Source organism: Myotis daubentonii, chromosome 9 (assembly GCF_963259705.1).
Source record: "Myotis daubentonii chromosome 9, mMyoDau2.1, whole genome shotgun sequence".
In the NCBI taxonomy this organism is placed as follows: Eukaryota; Metazoa; Chordata; class Mammalia; order Chiroptera; family Vespertilionidae; genus Myotis; species Myotis daubentonii.
Window position 1 is genome coordinate 1,519,074 of NC_081848.1, and position 19,865 is coordinate 1,538,938.

Consider the following 19,865-nt stretch of genomic DNA (forward strand, 5'->3'; position numbering starts at 1 on the left):
ATTAGAGTCAAGAAAATAAAATTTGCTTTCCTTTCCCGCCCAAATCCCAACCCTCAATGGAAAAGAAAACAACAGAAGAAAACACACCCATTCCCAGTGGCTGCTTGTAGCACAGGAGGCTCTGGTTCAGTGATCCCAGCGGGAGCGCAGTGCTGGCCTCGGAGGGGAGGGGGCCTTGCGCTCTGCCCCCCTGGGGAGCACAGGCCCGGCTCTGCCTTGAGGTCAGGTGGGAGCAGCCACTGGGCAGCAGCTGGACACAGTGGAAGGCTGGGTGCTCCTCCCCCGGCTGCGCTCTCTCCACCCAGCCTCCTGCCACCCCTCCTGAGCTCTCTGCTTCAGGAGCCACTGGTCTTTGGTGAACTAAATATAAGGGGACAAAAGTCTCACTACATAATTAAAACACAGCAAGATAGAAATTAAAATGTGCTTTCAAATGTGGAATGAAGTCAAATAAATACATCTGATTTTCTCATTTTCTTAGGTCTAAATAAAATTCCATACCCGACACCAGAGCTCTCTGCATTTGGTTTTTGTTCTGAATCAAAATGAGTTTCTGGTCGTGAGGCGCGCAGAGTGCGGAGCGGAGGTTCCCTGGCGGACAGCAGGGCCGCTGCCGACGGGGAAGGACAGTCCTGCTCTGGGCCCGGGACAGGCCAGGCAGCCCCTCTGTCGCCCTCTCCCTCCACACCGGGGCCAGGATGTGCCGATGCTCAACTCCAGCCACCTCCAGGACGTGCAGCTCTAGCTTTTGTCTGGAAGAATAAGGACATCAGGGATCAAAGAAAGAAGAGAGGACACGGGACACCGGGGCGGCTCTGTCTGCTTCTGGGCCAGGGCGGCCTCACCCACGAGCCAATGACCGTGAACTGCTGAGCTCAGCACCGCCCGCCCCACAGACAAAGGGCAGCGAGGCCAGGAGGACCGCGCCCGCGGCCCCAGGGCACTGGGTCAGCAGCCCCTCTGCTCTGCCTCCCGCTGTGCACAGGGGTGAGGGGGTGGTTTTTGATGTTTGGAAGCATTTTTAAATATTTATTTATTTAATTTGTTTGTGTTTGCAAACAGTTTTTTAAAGACAAAGAAGAAAAGGAGCCTCCTGAGGCTTCTGTTTTAAAGAGTAAGAAATCATCTCATGCATTTGTTCAGGCAGAACTCCGGAGTCCGGAATCCACCACTTTCACGTACCTGCGTGTTTGTCGGTGAGGGCGGACCCAGCCAGCCTTTGGCAGAGAATGGTATAGCTTTCCTCCACCTTCTGGAAAGTAAAAGCATCGGTTTTCCATTTGAACGTCATAAAAAATTATTTTTGAAAATAAGAAAAATGTTCAGTATTACAGGGATGCTTCCAAATTGCAACATAAACACAAAGTTTTGTTAGTGGAGGGAAAAAAGTACATTTCATTCCTTTTGCCGTTTTCCGTCTTATATGAGTGACTTACTGTTCCCCCGTGAGAAGACAGTAGAGAGCGCAGCTGGCACCGGACCGGGGCGCCTGCACTCGCCTTTCAGACGCTCCCTTCCGCCCCAGGGAAACTGCCGTGACCCGGGGCACCCGGTCCCCACCGCCCCACTGCACGGCTGTGGGCCGGGGGGCTGCACTCGGACGCCGATAAAGCCCTTCCTCAGAAACCCCCGGTGCCAGGCTTGACAAGCGGCCAGGCGGGGTGACAGCTTCGCCACAAACCCCTCGTGCGGTGCCGCTTCCTTTCCCCAGCGCCCGGGCGGGCGGTCCCAGGACACACACCCTTCCTCCCGGCGCACGGGCAGCTCCCCGGCCGCCGGGCGTTGAACCAGACAGACAGTGCCGGCCTCGGCTCCTTATCAGCCCTTCCACGGGTGAGGGTCAGAGAACACACACTGCAAACCCCGAGTCCGCCCCGTCCAGTCCGCGTGCCCCCCCCCCCCCCCCCCCCGAGCCCTGAGGCCGCGGTACCTTTAAGTGCTCGAGGGCGGCCTCGATCTGGCGGATGCACCCCAGGACCTGGCTCTGGGAGTCTGTGCACGCGGGGGGCCTCCGGGCCTCCAAGCAGACCCCCTCCAGGGCTCCCCGGCGCTGCGGGGCCAAGGGCTCCGGGCTGAGGGGTGACCGGGCCCCGTCGGAAAGGGCCTTCCGGGAAGCGGGCCGCTGCGGCGGGGCGGGGTCCACGGCGGGGCCCGTCCTGGGCTGTGGGGGCCGCCAGGCGGCGCCCTCCTCCTCGGTGGAGCTCTCGGGCGCGGCGTCCCAGCCGTCGAGGATCAAATAGTTTCCTGTGGCAGAGACGGGCAGGCGGTGAGGCGAGGGCTGCCCTGGCACACAGACAGGGGCCGGCGACACGGCGATGGCTTTAAAAGCTACTCAAGACTGGGAAAGCCGGCGATTCCCGCATTCCCACGTTTGAAGCGCAACCTCGTGGGCTCCCTTCGGGTTCCAGGGAAACTTAGCAATTTCCACGGTACCTTCTGGGTCATTCATACCCGTTAGCATTTGGAAAGTTAAAAGCTGGAAACTATAAAGCTCCGATGCGATCTTGCCACCGCTTCCCTGGCTGCGCCCCCCCCCTCCCCTCCCCTGCTCCCCTGCGGCTCCTCACTCCTCGGCCCCCAGCTCTGGTCCCTCGTCCGCCCCTCGCTCTGTGACCCGCAGTCCGACTGATTTTCCGGTGAAGACTTCTTCTATCTGACTCTATTTGCTTACATATTTATCACTAGTGGCCCAGTGCACAGATTTGTGCACATTGAAAGGAAATTAATTAGAAGAAATATTTTAAGATCGCTATTTGCCCTTTCTCTATAATAGAAGTGTCAGAGATGAAAGAAAATCAGTAAAATGTGTATGAAAATATATAAATTGATTAATAAACAATATCAATATGATATAACAAAGACATGAAATAAAACCAAAAAAAACCATGATATAAACACAAATTGATAAAAAAAAATGACTGATAAATTGATTGACCTTATTCTAATATCTTCCTGTACACCACATTAAGAGTGAAAACACGGGGGCAGGGGAGGCCAGGGGATTGTCAAGGGTGGGGAAAAAAAAAAAGACACATATGTAATACCCTTTGTAATACTTTAAGCAATAAAAAAAAAATGACCAAAAAAAAAAGTGAAAACACTTTCAGAGTGCTTGATTAATTTCCCTTGTGATGAAGTATTTACAACTTTAACTTTAATGTCACATGCTGTTCGAACTCGAGAGAAAGCAACATATAACTGACCATGTCTGAAAACAGGTTCAGGTAGGAATATTCCTACTCTGTTTAGAGTTTGTCCTTGTGATTATTAATAATCCTCACAAATGCTGGCATCACAGGAAACCACCGTCGAATCAATTTAAATGGGAGGCCAGTGTCAGATGGGGACAAATTAATTCTTGGAATCAGAACAGCCTCCCTACCTGCAATCCTGTTAATACTTCAGCTTCGATAATGTTAGGTCATAATCTTTTGATAATAAATCTGGTACCATTACAAAGACCCCATTTACTATTAAGATTTCTCAGCTGCATGATGATTGCACCCACTTTCAATTTTAATTTATGATATGGCATTCCCAAAGGAGTAAGACTATTAAGAAATTCGATGGGAAAATTTTCCTTTTGGGCATCATCCATTGAATGGATGGAATCATCACTCAAATAGGCATGAAAATCGCCATCGTGTATATCCAAATTTTCTTCATTTAGTGCAGTGGTTCTCAACCTGTGGGTCGCGACCCCTTTGGCAGTTGAACGACCCTTTCACAGGGGTCGCCTAAGACCATTGTGCATATCAGATATTTACAATTCATAACAGTAGCAACATTACAGTTATGAAATAGCAACAAAAATAATTTTATGGTTGGGCCACAACATGAGGAGCTGTATTTAAAGGGCCAGAAGGTTGAGAACCAATGATTTAGTTTATGAACGTGCCCATTTTTAGGACAAAGAATCACACGTTTAGATATATTTTAAATATTATCTATAGATATGCTATTTCCAAAGGTAGCTTCACTAAGTCCGTTACAAGTCATTTCATGGGGGATTTTAATACTATCTATTTCAAGAGCTTTACATGTATTCCGCATGCGAGAGTCAACATTTTTATTTATTTATTTATTTTTTAAATATATTTTACTGATTTTTTACAGGGAGGAAGGGAGAGGGATAGAGAGTCAGAAACATCGATGAGAGAGACACATCGACCAGCTGCCTCCTGCACACCCCCCACTGTGGATGTGCCCACAACCAAGGTACATGCCCTTGACCTGAATCAAACCTGGGACCCCTCAGTCCCCAGGCCGATGCTCTATCCACTGAGCCAAACCGGCTATGGCAGCATTTATTTTTAAATTGCCAGTGCATGTCATATGTACTGGCCAGTTCGTCGGTCAGACGGACAGTCGGTTGCTCACTTAGCCTTTTACTGTTTTATTTCATTTTTTAAATATATTTTTATTGATTTCAGAGAGAAAGGAGAGGGAGAGAGAGAAACATCAATGATGAGAGGGAATCATTGATTGGCTGCCTCCTGCACGCCCACCACTGGGGATTGAGCCCGCAACCCGGGCCTGTGCCCCTGACCAGAATCGAACCCAAGACCCTCCAGTCCACAGGCTGATGCTATATCCACTGAGCCAAACAAGCAAGGGCAGCCTTTTATATACATATAGAATACTCTTCCCCCTACTAGCACCTAAATTTCATGAGAAGAGTTGATTTTTATGTTTATTCAATGCTGTATCTCCTAGCACTAGAGTAGATTCAATAATTACTTAGTGTGATAAAGAATAAATAACATACACATACACAATGCTTGCAAACCCAAACACCATCTGTTTCAACACACAGGACAGTAGTGGCAATCGCCATTGAAGTGTACGGTGAGAGCACTTGCCTGAGATGTGTGCGGCAACGTCCTTCTCTTCCTGTTTAACTGCTCCCTCACCCTCCGATGGGTCATCATCACTGTGTACTTCATGGGCATCAAAAAAGTGCTCCCCACTCTCATCAAGACCGCCTTCCGGCTCTGCAGGAGGGGCCTCCAGGGGGACAGGTGTGCGGCCCGTCACCGCAGCACTGCCTGCCTGGCCCTCCTGGAATGCTGGGACCATGGGGTCCCGTGGAGGAGGAGAGTCCGCTGAGGCCCGTGGACTGCTGCATGCTGAAAGGCCACCTGCTCCAGCTCTCAAGGGCGTCTGTCTTTGAGCAGGACAGGCCTTCATCATTTCAAAGTTCTGGGTCTCACTGTCTGCCTGCATCCCCGGGAAGGCCATCCTGCATCTGGAAAAACGTGGCCAATCTTCCTGAGCGCTCTTCTCAGCCAGACTCAGCTTCTGTGCCAGCAGCTGCTTCAACAAGCCCACTGCAAGATTGAGCGGGGGAAGGCACGTCAACTGTGACCTCAGACTGAAACCCAAACTAAAGGAGTACCATTAGCACCTTTTTAGTAACATGCAGTCAATATATTAATTTCATAGAATTATTTTTATTTTCTGAAATAAAGCACCATCTACAGACAATATAATATTAAACTGGACTTGAAAAATCCAGGTATTGTCACGGGAGGTGCTCCTACTGAGAACTGCTAAGTAACCAACTGCGTCCTCTTCCACTTTTCTTCTTTGCTAGTAACTGGGATTAGGCCCAAAGAGGCCGAGAAGCTTTGCTAAGCTAGACAACAAAAACTCTGCAAGTTCTGTTTTTCCAGAAGCAGACACTATACACATAGGCATTATTTTTCTAATTTAATTAAACACAAAGAACATTTATTTTATCATTTACTAGAGAACTGGTGCACCAGTGGGGTCCTTCGGCCTGGCCTGCGGAAAACGGGCTGAAACCAGCTCTCTGACATCCTCCGAGGGGTCCCGCATTACGAGAGGGTGCAGTCCAGGCTGAGGGATCCCACTGGTGCACAACGGAGCCCGGGGAGGGACTGCAGGAGGTTGGCCAGCCGGGGAGGGACTGTGGAAGGGCTTCAGGGCGTGTCTGGCCTATCGTGCCCAGTCCTGATCGGCCAGACCTTAGCAACAAGCTAACCTAATGGCTGGAGCATCTGCCCCCCCCGGTGGTCAGTGCGCATCATAGCAACTGTTCAAACTGTCAACTGGTGGGACACTTAGCATATTAGGCTTTTATTATATAGGACTAGAGGCCCGGTGCACGAATTTGTGCATGGGTGGTGTCCAGCCGGCCCACCGAGATCGGGGCCAATTGGGCTGGGCTGGCCAGGGGGAGGGGCTGCGGGCAGTTGGCAGGCTGGCCCTGCCCCTTGGTCAAACTCCAGTTGAACTTCTGGTCGAGGGGACAATTTGCATATTACTATTTTATTATATAGGATAATAAACTAAAGACTTTCCTTAAGTGGTGAAGAAAATAAACTTCCCTGTAAAAATATTTAATTCTAATGATTTGGCAATGTGTATAATTTCAAAAGGGAATAGTAATTAGTTTTTTTAAAATGACCTTATTCATGGCATAGCTTCCTTAAGTTGTTAAAAAAAAAAAAAAAAGAACCAATTTAACTTTGAATAGGCAAGTGTATGCTGTAAGGCCCCTCATACAATGACAGTTGGGACAAGGTTAGTCAAACCATCAGAAATCTTTATTGTACTTATAAATGCCTAACCACTAGGCTGTACACCTGAAATTAATATAATATTGAATTTGAAATGTAATTGAAAAAAACAATTTTTAAAAGAGAAATCATGACCAATGTTCATTCCGGAGAATCTAGAATTCATCAGGTTTGAATAAGCGAGACCAACGCCCCCTTTCAGCTCCGTCTTAGTTTCTATCTTTTGTTCCTGCCTGGAGGCCTAAGGCTCTGACCTCGCCTTCCTGCTTTGCATTCACTTCCAAGAGACACTCTGAATCCCTGTGGCTGTGATGCTCACATCCACCTCCCTCCCAGCCCTTCCCAAATCCCAGCCTGAAACTGCAACCTCCAGCTTCCCCTTAATGCTTTACCATTCATTGTCTTAAGCTCAGTATGTTTTACAACTAAGCCCACAATCTCTGGCAAATTAAAAAAGGGGGGCAAGTGTGACAGTGGGCAGTGGTGGTCCTTTTTGACTTTTCTATCTGATAAAAATACTAACATTATCTCTATTTCCTTTTCTTTGTCCTCACATCCAAACAAGTCGATTGCTTTAAATATTTGTTGACTCCTCAATTTATATTTATTCCTCTGACACCATTCTAGTTCTAACCCTTTAGGCTCAAGTCCATGCTACTACTACAACAGTCTAACAGTAAGTGTACCACTCTAAACCTCTTTCCATTAAAATCCTTTCACAGCTCTCAAATCTTTTTCATTAGTCATAACCTTAAAGACTTCAAATGGATCTCTACAGTTAGAGCCATCATTCTCAGCCTTTCCCCCACCCCCACTCCCACTTGCAGCTGATCATCAGCGGCTGGCGAGGAGGGGCAGCTAAGAGTGGCAAGGCCTGCCCACACCCCTGGGTAAGTGCATGTGTGTGTGTGTGTTCACGTGTGTCTGTGTGTGAGGATGGGCCCCGGCAGAGAACACTACAAGTGCCACAAGCATATGAGAAGAGTAATTTGTAGTTTGGAAAAGCCCTCTGAACACGGTGTTGTGCCATCCGTAAAGTTCAGGAGACTCAGACTAGCGTTCAAGGCTCCAGCAGGTGGGCAGCACCACCATCTGCCCCTTGCGCTCTGTCTCACACAGCTCCTGTGCTTGCAGGCTCTCCCACAGGCCAGCCGTCTACCCCTGCCCTCTGAACACCCTCCGTTTCCCCTTGCTGTGCTTTTGGTGCCATCATATTCTTGCTGAATAACTTCTACTCTTCTATCAGAGACTTACCCACCCTTGAAGGCTCTCATTTCCTGATGCCTCCCTGCCCTGGTCCCCCTGACCAGATCACTTTGGACGTCCCTATGTGTTTACTTAAAAAGATGGGCAATGTTTCCATTATCCTCCCAACTAGACTGTAAAATTCTACCAAAAAAAGTCTGTTTATACTTCTTTAGATTCTCCCTAAATGACTGCATAGTACATGACACAGCTCTGGTACTTACTAAGAATCTGTGTGAACTTATGAATCAAACTTACAGTTCCTCAGTGCGTCCAATGCCCACCGCTCTTCCGAGACAGGCACGTATGGGTCTGAGGTTGTGATTTGGTCATTTACTCCTGCTTCCTTGACAGCTCGCTCTGCGTGCTGCGCCTGTGCAAACCGCCTCTCAGCCACAGAGAGTTCGTCTGCCTCTGCTTTCCCAGTAGTGCCCAGTGGATGAGACTGAGGTTTTGATGATAGTAAGGGAGACTCTAATCCCAAATCTCTGTCTGTTCAATGAAATAGGAAAAGTAGAACATATCTTTTAACTTTTAACATGAAGCATTCAGGAAATACTTGGGGAAAAAATGATCACATGAACTACCGAGATTGTTAAGTCAGAGCAGTGCTATAATGCCCACAGAAGGCTCACGAGCAAAGTTTGTTAAAATGAAAAACTGATGCCCGAACCTGCCTAAAACAAAAAGAGTTCAAGTTTCTGTGCAATTTAAAAAACATATTTATGGATTTCAGAGAGGAAAGGAGAGGGAAAGAGAGAGAGAAACATCAATGATGAGAGAGAACCATTGATTGGCTGCCTCCTGCACACCCCCTACTGGGGATCAAGCCTGCAACCCGGCCATGTGCCCTGACCGGGAATCGAACTGTGACCTCCTGGTTCATAGGTCGATGTTCACCCACTGAGTCAGGTGGCCAGCGGTTTCTGTGCATTTTAATAAGCAACACGTGGACCACATTCTTCCCAGGAAACTAGCAGGTAAGTTTACCTGGACTCTGCAGGCCAGCAACTGAAACGCCATGAGGCTCCGCCTTCAATTTGGGAGGCTCACTGTCGTCATTGTCTCCTCTGTAGGAGAAAGAAGACCATCGTTAAACATCACAGGTGCCTACACACACTCGCAACAAAATGCAAACATCACCCACTCCTGTTCTGACCCAAAGAAAACAAACAAACAAAGACATTCCTCAAAGAGGCCCAGGCACACTCACTCGCAAGGTGGTGACTGTGGTAATGGGATTGGCTTTGTGGACGGCTCCTTCACCGATGCGGCCATCTGACAGATTAGGTCCTGCCAGCTGTGGAATTTTTACAAGAATCCCACATACAAAAGGGGAAGGAAAAAGAAAGGCCTTCAAATACACTGAGAACGCAAAAATAAAAACTAAAACAAATATACCAGAAACCAAAACCAACCAACCAAACAAGAAACTGTACTTCTGACAGAGATCATATTTATGTTGACATGATCATAAATCTCTATTAAGCAGCGATTATAACTCTACCTTAAAGAAAATCCTAACAATATCATGAACACACTGCCCATTAAAACACTTCCCATGACCCTTCTGCATTTTTTTCTTTAGAAAACATACTTTCAGTAGAACAGAATCAAAATAAGGGACATCAGTCTAAAAAGCAACACGTTCTTAGAAAAACTATCTAAAAGAATACAGAGGAATTGCTTATTTTTTGGTTTTCAAGGTCCTATTGCAGAAACAATGTTACGTTTGTGAAAGATTATAGTCAGGATATTGAAAGCATTGGCGCACCAAGGGGTGGGAGCATAAAGGGTAAGGGGCCCAGTCCATGATGAGGGAACGAGATGGACTTTGCACAGTAAACACACAATGCGATATACAGACGATGCATCACAGAATTACACACTTGAAACCTATATAATTTCATTAACTCATGTCACCCCAAGAGATTTAATTTAAAAAGTTAGAGAAACAGCGATGTTTAATACATACACAGTCTTTTCCGAAACTGTCTGTGCCACCAGCTCATAGATTTGGGCTCCATTGTCTGACATGGAGATGACAAAAAAAGCTTTGTTATCTAGAAAAGAAAAGATAAAAATGCCTCACAGTGTGACCCACAGAGGCCATTTCTAGACTCTGGTACTATTTTGCATCTTAGTCAGGTAAAGGTTACATGTGTTCACTCTGTAAACATGTGTTTACTTCATGAAAATTCACCAAGTTACACACTTAAAACTTTGCACAACAGACTGTGTTCTACTGTGTTTACAATACTGCTACAAAGCAAAGATGATAAACACTAGCACAGACTCCGCAGTAATTCACTAGAAATAATTAGACAAAGTGCCTAAATTTACACTGCTATCATGGAACTAACGAGTTTTAAAAGGGATCTCATTGTCAATATCATCTTATCTAATAAAGAGGGAACATGCAAATTGACCGTCAAACCATAACGACCAAGATGGCTGCGCCCACAGCAGAGGCCGAGTCCTGTAATGAGCCTTAATGAGCAATCAGCAGGGACCTGAGGCTGCATGGTGCTGTGTCAGGGCAGGGGACCTTAAGCTGCGGCCCTTGCCTGGTGGGGCTTGACAAGGGACTTCAGGCCGCACCCCCTCTGCCTGGCAGGGCTTAACGGGGGACCTCAGGCCATGCCCCCCACCCCCACGGGGCTTGACGGGAAACCTCAAGGCACGCCCCCTGCACCAGTGCCAGGCCAGGGGACCTGTGGCTGTGCCCCCACCCCAGTGGGGTTTGATGGGGACCTCAAGGCATGTCTCCTGCCCCACCCTGGGCTGGGGAACCTGAGGCTGTGCCCCTGCTTGGCGGGGCTTGACGGGAAAACCTCAGGCCGTGCTCCCTGGCCCAGGCCAGGGGATCTCAAGACACACCCCTTGGCCCAGGCTGGGGGACCTCAGGCTGCACCCCACACCCGGCAGGGCTTGAAGGGATGGGGCCAGCTGGGCCTGGATCTAGCCCAATGGGGGTGTGGCTGGCCGGGTCTGGGTCTTGCGCGATTTCGAGGTGCACGTGGGTGAGTGGGGACTTGACTGTGGTTCCCATGGTGTGCCCCAGACTGTGACAGGAGGAAGACTTTCATATACATTTTACTAATTTTCTTTCATCTCTGACACTTCTATTATAGGGAAAAGGCAAATAGCAATATTAAAATATTTTCTCTAATTTCTTTTTAATGTGCACGAATTCTGTGCACTGGGTCACTAGCTAATATATAATTTGCTGGCTTAAACTGATTTCAAAAATCTAAACTACACCCATCTCTTGAGGTTTTGCCCCTTTCCCTACCAAATCAAAAAACATACCACTCAAATGAAAGCCTTTTGTCTATCAATGATCTGAACATGGAATAAAAGACCAAAGTAATATGCAGAAAATTTTCAAATGCAGAAAATTGTTCAGAGAGTCTGGGTGTCCTAATTTGGGAGTATAAACTCTTAATCCACTTCCCAAGCAGTAAATAAATATCATTTAATTTATATAAGAATATGAAAAGAACAAAACTTTATGCCAGCTGTTCTATGTAAATAACACTAAATATCGTACACAACTTTACCATGAACCTGAAGGTTAGCAACACTCAGCAGACATCCTCACCTGTGGCCACTTGTCGAACCAGCACTGTATTCAGCTTAATGACAGGGCTGAATGTGTGCTTGCTATCAGCTGTGGATGCCAGAATCTTACTGTGACACCGTAACACCAACCTATCATCCTGCTTTTGTAGCAACACAAGGATGTCTTCCAGCAGCAATGTGTACAGATCTAGAGATAAAAACACAGGGATGGGTGATTAGTACAGAAACTGAGACGTGTTTTATAAATTTTATAAAAATTCAACAGAGAAATTTTCTGGGGAAAAAAATGGCCTCCATTACCCTGAAGTATCAGCCTGACAAAAAATCAAAAAGCAACAGTTCCTCAACACAGACAGCTGTAGCCTCATGATCCAAAAGCCCAGACTCACGCAGATGCATGGATGATGGAGACAGGACTGAATCATGACAGTTTCCTGTTTCACCCCCACACGAACAAGTAACACCCTTCACAGATAATAAAACCACAGAAGCATATCTCCTGTAAGTGCACGAATAACACAAAGTAGCAATGCTAACTGCTGTAACTGAAAATTGCAAATGGTTCTCTCTTCTAAGAAACTTTCCTGAGATTAAAAATGGCGGCAGAGTAGGAGGATGCTGCATGGTCAACCTCCCGGGAACAAGCTGGCATTACAACTGAAATACGAGAAGGCTTCCTGAATAATCAACGGAAAACTCATAGGAGAGAACCCTGATACCAAAGGACCGAAGGTGGAGCCGGCATAGAGACTTGTAGGAGGGGCAGAGACGTGACCCATAGAGGGGAACTGAAGTCCCAGAGGGAGATCTCAGCCGGTGGTGGTGGGGGGGGGGGGGGGGAGGTGCCACTGTGAATTCTGGGATCTAATCCCAGAGCTGGGCTCCCCAGCAGAGAGCACCAAACTGAGGAAGGTATCCACATAACATCAAGCTGTGAAAAGCAGTGGGGTCCTGTCTGCCAGGGAGTGGCAGCTGAAAGTTCAAGCACCCTCTTAAAGGGCCAAGGCACAAACATTCCCTATGGAGCCACCCACCTTGTGCTCTGGCAGAGGGAGGGTGAAGTGGACTGGAGCTGTGAAAGCAGAAGCCAGCACTGGGGGCTTGGGGGACAGAGCTCAGAAGGCAGACACCCCAAGTCTCCTTGGCTCAGTCATTCCCTCACACAGCCACATAGACATCTGCCTTGCCTGTGGGGATAGACATCTGCCTTGCCTGTGGGGATAGACATCTGCCTTGCCTGGGAGGAAGACAGTTGACACACCCTATTGGAAAATACCTTGCCCTGAAGCCGCTTAAGAGATTAAAAGTAACAATTTGAAGGAGTAGCAGCTGCTTGTGTAGGCCACCCCCATCCAAGGAACAGCAGCCTCCTGATCACCACACCCTCTGTCTGAGGAACAGCAGCTGTGTGTGAAGCCTCCCCCCACCAGCCAGAGGAGCCACCACAACTGTGAACAGCACCCACCAGAGGAGCTGCTGCCAACTGAGGAGCAGCTGATACCACAACCCTCCGAGGAGCAACCACAGCCTGAGGAGCCACTGCCACCCAAGGAGCCGCCACTGAACAACTCAACATCTAGATATGGAGGTACAATCAAACATGGGAGACAAAGAAACCCCCAAACGAAAGAAAAGGAGGACTCGCCAGAAAAGCAGCTAAGTGATACAGAGGCATGCAACATGACAGAAAAAGAATTCAGAATAAGGGTCCTAAAGTGCAAAAATCGAATGGAGGAAAAAATCAACAACTTATGCAAGAAGCAAGAAGAAACAGATGAAAAAAATCAATAAATTATGTAAGAACCAAGAATAAATGAAGAGTGATATAGCTGCAATAAAAAAACTCCATTGAAAGTTTCAACAGTAGACTAGGAGAAGTGGAGGACCGAATTAGCGAATTAGAAGATAGGGAAACAAAACACACCCAAACTGAACAGCAATTGGAGAAAAAAATTAAAAGACAGAAGGAGAGCCTAAGGGAACTATGGGACAACATGAAACGAAACAACATACGAATAACAGGGGTGCCAGAAGAACAGAAAGAGGAACAAGGGTTAGAAAACCTATTTGAAGAAATAATATCAGAAAACTTCCCAGAGATGGGGGGAAAAAAATCACACAAGCACAGAGAGTCCCAAACAAGGTGAACCCGAAAAGACCCACACCAAGACACATCATAATTACCAAGGCAAATGTTCAGGACAAAGAGAGAATCTTAAAGGCTGCAAGAGAGAGACGGTAAGTTACATTCAAAGGATCTCCCATTAGATTATCAAATGATTTCATAACAGAAACACATCAGGCCAGAAAAGAATGGACGGAAATTTACAAAGTGATGCAAAACAAAGGACTGAATCCAAGCATACTCTACCCAGCAAGGCTATCATTCAAACTTGAAGAGGAAATAAGAAGCTTCACAGACAAAAAAAGGCTAAGGGAGTTTATCACCACCAAGCCAGCAATGCAAGATATGCTAAAGAGACTGGTGTAAAACGAGGAAATAAAAAGCTCAGAAAGAAAACAGCCACACAAAAAAAGAAATGGCTACAAACAAGTACCTTTCAATAATAACTTTAAATGTAAACGGACTAAATGCTCCAACCAAAAGACATCGAGTGGCTGAATGGATAAAAAAACATGACCCATACATTTGCTGTCTACAAGAGACCCACCTCAGAAGAAGGGACTTACACAGACTGAAAGTGAAGGGATGGAAAAATATCTTTCAGGCAAATGGAAATGAAAAAAAAGCTGGGGTAGCAATACTTATATCGGACAAAACAGACCTCAAAGTGAAGGCCATAACAAGAGATAAGGAAGGCCACTTCATAATACTAAAGGGATCAATACAACAAGAAGATATAACCCTGATAAACATATATGCACCCAATGCAGGAACACCCAAATACATAAAAAAATTCCTGGAAGATATCAAAGGAGAGATTGACAACAATACAATCATAGTAGGGGACTTTAATACACCACTGACGTAACTGGATAAATCCTCTAGACAAACAATCAGCAAAGATACAGCAATCCTAAATGACTCACTAGATCAGATGGACTTAATTGACATCTTCAGAACACTTCACCCCAAAGCCACGGAATATACATTCTTCTCAAGGGCTCATGGGACATATTCAAAAATAGACCATATATTGGGTCACAAGCAAAGTATCCCCAAATTCAAGAAGATTGAAATCATACCAAGCATCTTCTCAGACCACGATGGCATAATATTAGAAATAAACTACAATAAAAACAACCCAAAATACTCAAACACTTGGAAGCTGAATAGCATGTTATTAAATAGTGATTGGGTTACCAATGAGATCAAAGAAGAAATTAAAAACATCCTGGAAACTAATGACAATGAAAACAAAACAATCCAAAACCTTTGGGACACAATGAAAGCAGTCCTGAGAGGGAAGTTTATAGCTCTACAGGCCTATCTCAACAAACAAGAAAAAATGGTAGTAAATCATCTAAATCTACATCTCAAAGAATTAGAAAGAGAGCAACAAGAAAAGCCCAGAGTGAGCAGAAGGAAGGAGATGATAAAGATTAGAGCAGAAATAAATGACATAGAGACCAAAAAAACAATACAGAAAATCAATGAAACCAAGAGCTGGTTCTTTGAAAGGATAAACAAGATTGACAAACCTCTAGCCAGACTCACCAAGAAGCAAAGAGAGAGGACCCAAATAAACAAAATCAGAAATGATAGAGGCGAAATAACAACAGATCCCACAGAAATACAAATGATTGTTAAAAAATACTATGGACAACTCTACTCCAACAAATTAGACAACCTGGAGGAAATGAACAAATTCCGAGAAAAATAAGACATTCCAAAACTCAATCAGGAAGAATCTAAAAATCTCAATAGGCCAATAAGTATGAAAGAAATTGAAGCAGTCATCAAAAAGTTTCCAGCAAAGAAAAGCCCAGGACCAGACGGCTTCACAGGGGAGTTTTACCAAACATTCAAGGAAGAACTAAAACCTATCCTCCTCAGACTACTACAAAAAATTCAAGAGGAAGGAACACTTCCAAGCTCATTCTATGAAGCCAGCATCACCCTAATACCAAAACCATGTAAAGACAACACAATGAAAGAGAATTGCAGGCCAATATCCCCATGAACATAGATGCCAAAATCCTCAACAAAATCTTAGCAAATCGGACCCAGCAGTACATCAGAAAGATCATACACCATGACCAAGTAGGATTTATCCCAGGGATGCAAGGATGGTACAATATCCGCAAATCAATAAATGTGATACATCACATAAACAAATTGAGAGATAAAAACCACAGTCATATTAATTGATGCAGAAAAAGCATCTGACAAAATCCAACACCCATTTTTTTTTAAAAATATATTTTATTGATTTTTTACAGAGAGGAAGGAAGAGAGATAGAGAGTTAGAAACATCGATGAGAGAGAAACATCGATCAGCTGCCTCCTGCACATCTCCCACTGGGGATGTGCCCACAACCCAGGTACATGCCCTTGACCGGAATCAAACCCGGGACCCTTGAGTCCGCAGGCCGACGCTCTATCCACTGAGCCAAACCGGTTTCGGCAACAACACCCATTTTTGATAAAAACTCTCAGCAAGGTGGGAGTAGAAGGATCATACCTCAACATAATAAAAGCCATATATGACAAGCCCACAGCCAACATCATACTGAATGGACAAAAACTAACACCATTTCCCCTAAGAACAGGAATAAGACAGGGATGCCCACTCTCACCATTTCTGTTCAACATAGTACTGGAAGTGTTAGCCATTGCAATTAGGCAAGAAGAAGAAATAAAGGCATCCAAATTGGAAAAGAGGAAGTAAAACTGTCCTTATTTGCAGACGACATGATATTATACATACAAAACCCTAGAGACTCCATCAAAAAACTACTAGACTTACTACATGAATTTGGCAATGTAGCAGGATACAAAATTAACCCCAAGAAATCTATTGCATTTCTATTCACCAATAGTGAACTTTCAGAAAGAGAGACTAAAAAGACAATCCCATTTACCATCGCACCAAAAAAATTAAGCTACCTAGGAATAAACTTAACTAAAGAGGTAAAAGACCTCTACTCAGAAAACTACAGGACGTTGAAAAAAGAGATAGAGGAAGACATAAACAGATGGAAGAACATACTGTGTTCATGAATTGGTAGAATCCACAGCATTCAAATGTCCATACTACCCAAAGCAATCTATAAATTCAATGCACTTCCCATTAAAATACCAATGGCGTATTTCACAGATCTAGAACGAACTCACCAAAAATTCATCTGGAATAAAAAAAGACCCCGAATAGCTGCAGCGATCTTGAGAAAGAACAAAGTAGGTGGGATCTCAAGACCAGATATCAAGATTTATTACAAAGCCACTGTTCTCAAAACTGCCTGGTACTGGCACAAGAACAGGCATATAGATCAATGGAATAGAATGGAGAGCCCAGAAATCGGCCTGAACCAATATGCTCAATTAATATTTGACAAAGGATGCAAGAACATACAATGGAGTCAAGATAGTCTCTTCAATAAATGGTGTTGGGAAAATTGGACAGATACATGCAAGAAAATGAAACTTGACCACCAACTTACACCATACACAAAAATAAACTCAAAATGGATAAAGGACTTAAATGGTACGACAGGAAACCATAAAAATTCTAGAAGAATCCAAAGGCACCAAAATCTCAGACATATGCTGAAGCAATTTCTTCACTGATACAGCTCCTAGGGAGAAAATGAACAAATGGGACTACATTAAAATAAAAAGCTTCTGCACAGCAAAAGAAACCATCAACAAAACAACAAGAAAGCCCACTGTGTGGGAAAACATATTTGCCAATGTCATATCTGATAAGGGCCTAATCTCCAACATTTATAGGGAACTCATACAACTTAACAAAAGGAAGATAATCCAATCAAAAAATGGGCAAAGGATCTAAATAGACACCTTTCAAAAGAGAACATTCAGCCGAAACCGGTTTGGCTCAGTGGATAGAGCGTCGGCCTGCGGACTGAAAGGTCCCAGGTTCGATTCCGGTCAAGGGCATGTACCTGGGTTGCGGGCACATCCCCGGTAGGAGATGTGCAGGAGGCAGCTGATCGATGTTTCTCTCTCATCGATGTTTCTAACTCTCTATCTCTCTCCCTTCCTCTCTGTAAAAAATCAATAAAATATATTTAAAAAAAAAAAAAGAGAACATTCAGAAAGCCAAGAGATATATGAAAACATGCTCTAAGTCACTAATCATCCGAGAGATGCAAATCAAAACAATGAGGTACCATCTCACATCTGTCAGAATGGCAATCATCAACAAATCAACAAACAACAAGTGTTGGAGAGGATGTGGAGAAAAAGGAACCCTCCTGCACTGCTGGTGGGAATGCAGACTGGTGCAGCCACTATGGAAGATAGTACGGAGCTTCCTCAAAAAACTGAAAATGGAACTCCCATTTGACCCTGTGATCCCACTTTTAGGAATATATCCCAAGAAACCAGAAACACCAATCAGAAAGGATATATGCACCCCTATGTTCATAGCAGCACAATTCACCATAGCTAAGATCTGGAAACAGCCTAAGTGCCCATCAGTAGATGAATGGATTAGAAAACTGTGGTACATCTACACGATGGAATACTATGCTGCTGTAAAAAAGAAGGAACTCTTACCATTTGCAACGGCATGGATGGAACTGGAGAGCATTATGCTAAGTGAAATAAGCCAGTCAATGAAGGAAAAATACCACATGATCTCACTCATTCATGGATAATAAAGACCATTATAAACTTTTGAACAATAATGGATACAGAGGCAGAGCTGCCTCGAGCAGACTGTCAAACTGCAGCGGGAAGGCCGGGGAGGGTAGGGGGGCAAGGAGGGGGGGGGGGGTAAGAGATCAACTGAAGGACTTATATGCATGCATATAAGCATATCCAATGGACATAAGACACTGGGGGGTAGGGGAGGCCAGTGGATTGTCAAGAGTGGGGGAAAAAAGGAGACATATGCAATACCCTTTGTAATACTTTAAGCAATAAAACAATTAAAAAACTAAATAAAAGATAATATGATATCAATAAAAAAAAGAAAAAAAAACAACTTTCCTATTATTTTCCTTTCTTCAGTCTCCCCAAAACTGACAGACATTAGACCTACCAATAGTTTTATCTCTATTCACCTTCCAAACCAATGGTCCTTCATGAATCATCTTCCTTTTTGTTAAATCCAAATTCTGTCAAAATAAAAAGAATTATACAGAAATTCTTTCTAAGTTCTTAGTGAGATAATATTTTAGTCTCTTTTCAAGAAATTCTTAATACAGACAGTCCTCGGGTTATGTCTGACTCGGCATACGTCATTTCGTGGTTATGTCGCCATCTCTCATTTATTTATATATAAAAAAAGTTCCGTCATTTTGACGTATGTACATATGTGCTTTATATTTTTTATTATTTATTTACCACAAGTAAAGGTCAGAAATTGTTATCTTTCTTTTAAATTTATTTTACCATTTCACATCATTACTGCTGTGTATGTGCTCCATGTGAGTGACATAGGTGCTTATGTAGGTGGGTTCCGATTTACGGCAAAAATCGTGTTACGCTGTGCCGGAGGAACGGATCTCCGTCGAAACCCGAAGACCTACTGTATAAAAATACCACTTACATTCACTATTATTGATATCTGTCAACTATTGGAAATGAAATAAACAGTAAGTTCAAGTAAGCTGCATAACATTTTCTAAAAAAACTCTCAGAAGTGCTGCCTTCTAAATCTCTCTCAACAGATGACCCAGCTTATGAAAGTGAAGCTGTGAGCATTCAGCCATCAGATTCTCACCATCCCTGCATTTTCTATCAATAACCAGATGAGGATGTTGCTAAGCTGGTTTGTAAGACGCCTCTAGTCCCAGGTTCTGGTGGCAAGGGAACGTCTAAGGAGCAGCACTCAGGCTCGCTCTCGGGAGGAATGGTGGAGTCGGAGTCTCGCCTTTAGCATAAAGCAGCTCTAGGAAAACCTCGCTCTCTGGCCGGGGATAAGCACAAGCATGCTTGTTGGTAAATAGTTATATATGACACGGAAGTTTTAACAGCCACCAAATTAATCTGCCAAAACAACCAACAGTGAAACAATGTAAGAAAGATTTAAAATCCTAAATAGTGATTAACAGAAAGGCCGCATGTACCAGAGCGACAATTAATAAATATTTCCCTATCATTTGCATAATGGTTTCAACTTTCTGAGGAACTTCATGGAAAAATAATTACCTTGCTTCACTCAATAATCTGGAAAGTTCCCATAGCAAACAGCCCTATTCTTACTCAAACTGTACAACACAATAATATAACCTAACAAGTAATGTTTTTTCGTCTCTTGCAAATTTTTATCAAAAAAGTTTCCCATAGAAAACATTCCTTAGTGCAGTGGTTCTCAACCTTCTGGCCCTTTAATACAG

At 44.5% G+C, this 19,865-nt stretch overlaps 1 protein-coding gene across 5 annotated transcripts in view; it reads right to left on the reverse strand.

The window, feature by feature from the left end:
- Positions 1–302: 302 nt before the first annotated feature.
- ARHGEF12 (Rho guanine nucleotide exchange factor 12) overlaps positions 303–19,865 on the reverse strand; it is a 204,515-nt gene continuing 184,952 nt past the window's right edge. For all 5 annotated transcript variants that reach the window (XM_059707604.1, XM_059707606.1, XM_059707605.1 and 2 more), the window contains 10 exons: positions 18,566–18,641; positions 11,395–11,562; positions 9,766–9,853; positions 9,004–9,090; positions 8,781–8,860; positions 8,049–8,282; positions 4,863–5,330; positions 1,931–2,244; positions 1,183–1,252; positions 303–752 (listed from right to left, as the gene is read on the reverse strand). In XM_059707604.1, the coding sequence (XP_059563587.1) occupies positions 742–752; positions 1,183–1,252; positions 1,931–2,244; positions 4,863–5,330; positions 8,049–8,282; positions 8,781–8,860; positions 9,004–9,090; positions 9,766–9,853; positions 11,395–11,562; positions 18,566–18,641 (1,596 nt within the window). In that variant the 3' untranslated portion in view covers positions 303–741. The remainder of the gene's footprint in view (positions 753–1,182; positions 1,253–1,930; positions 2,245–4,862; positions 5,331–8,048; positions 8,283–8,780; positions 8,861–9,003; positions 9,091–9,765; positions 9,854–11,394; positions 11,563–18,565; positions 18,642–19,865) is intronic.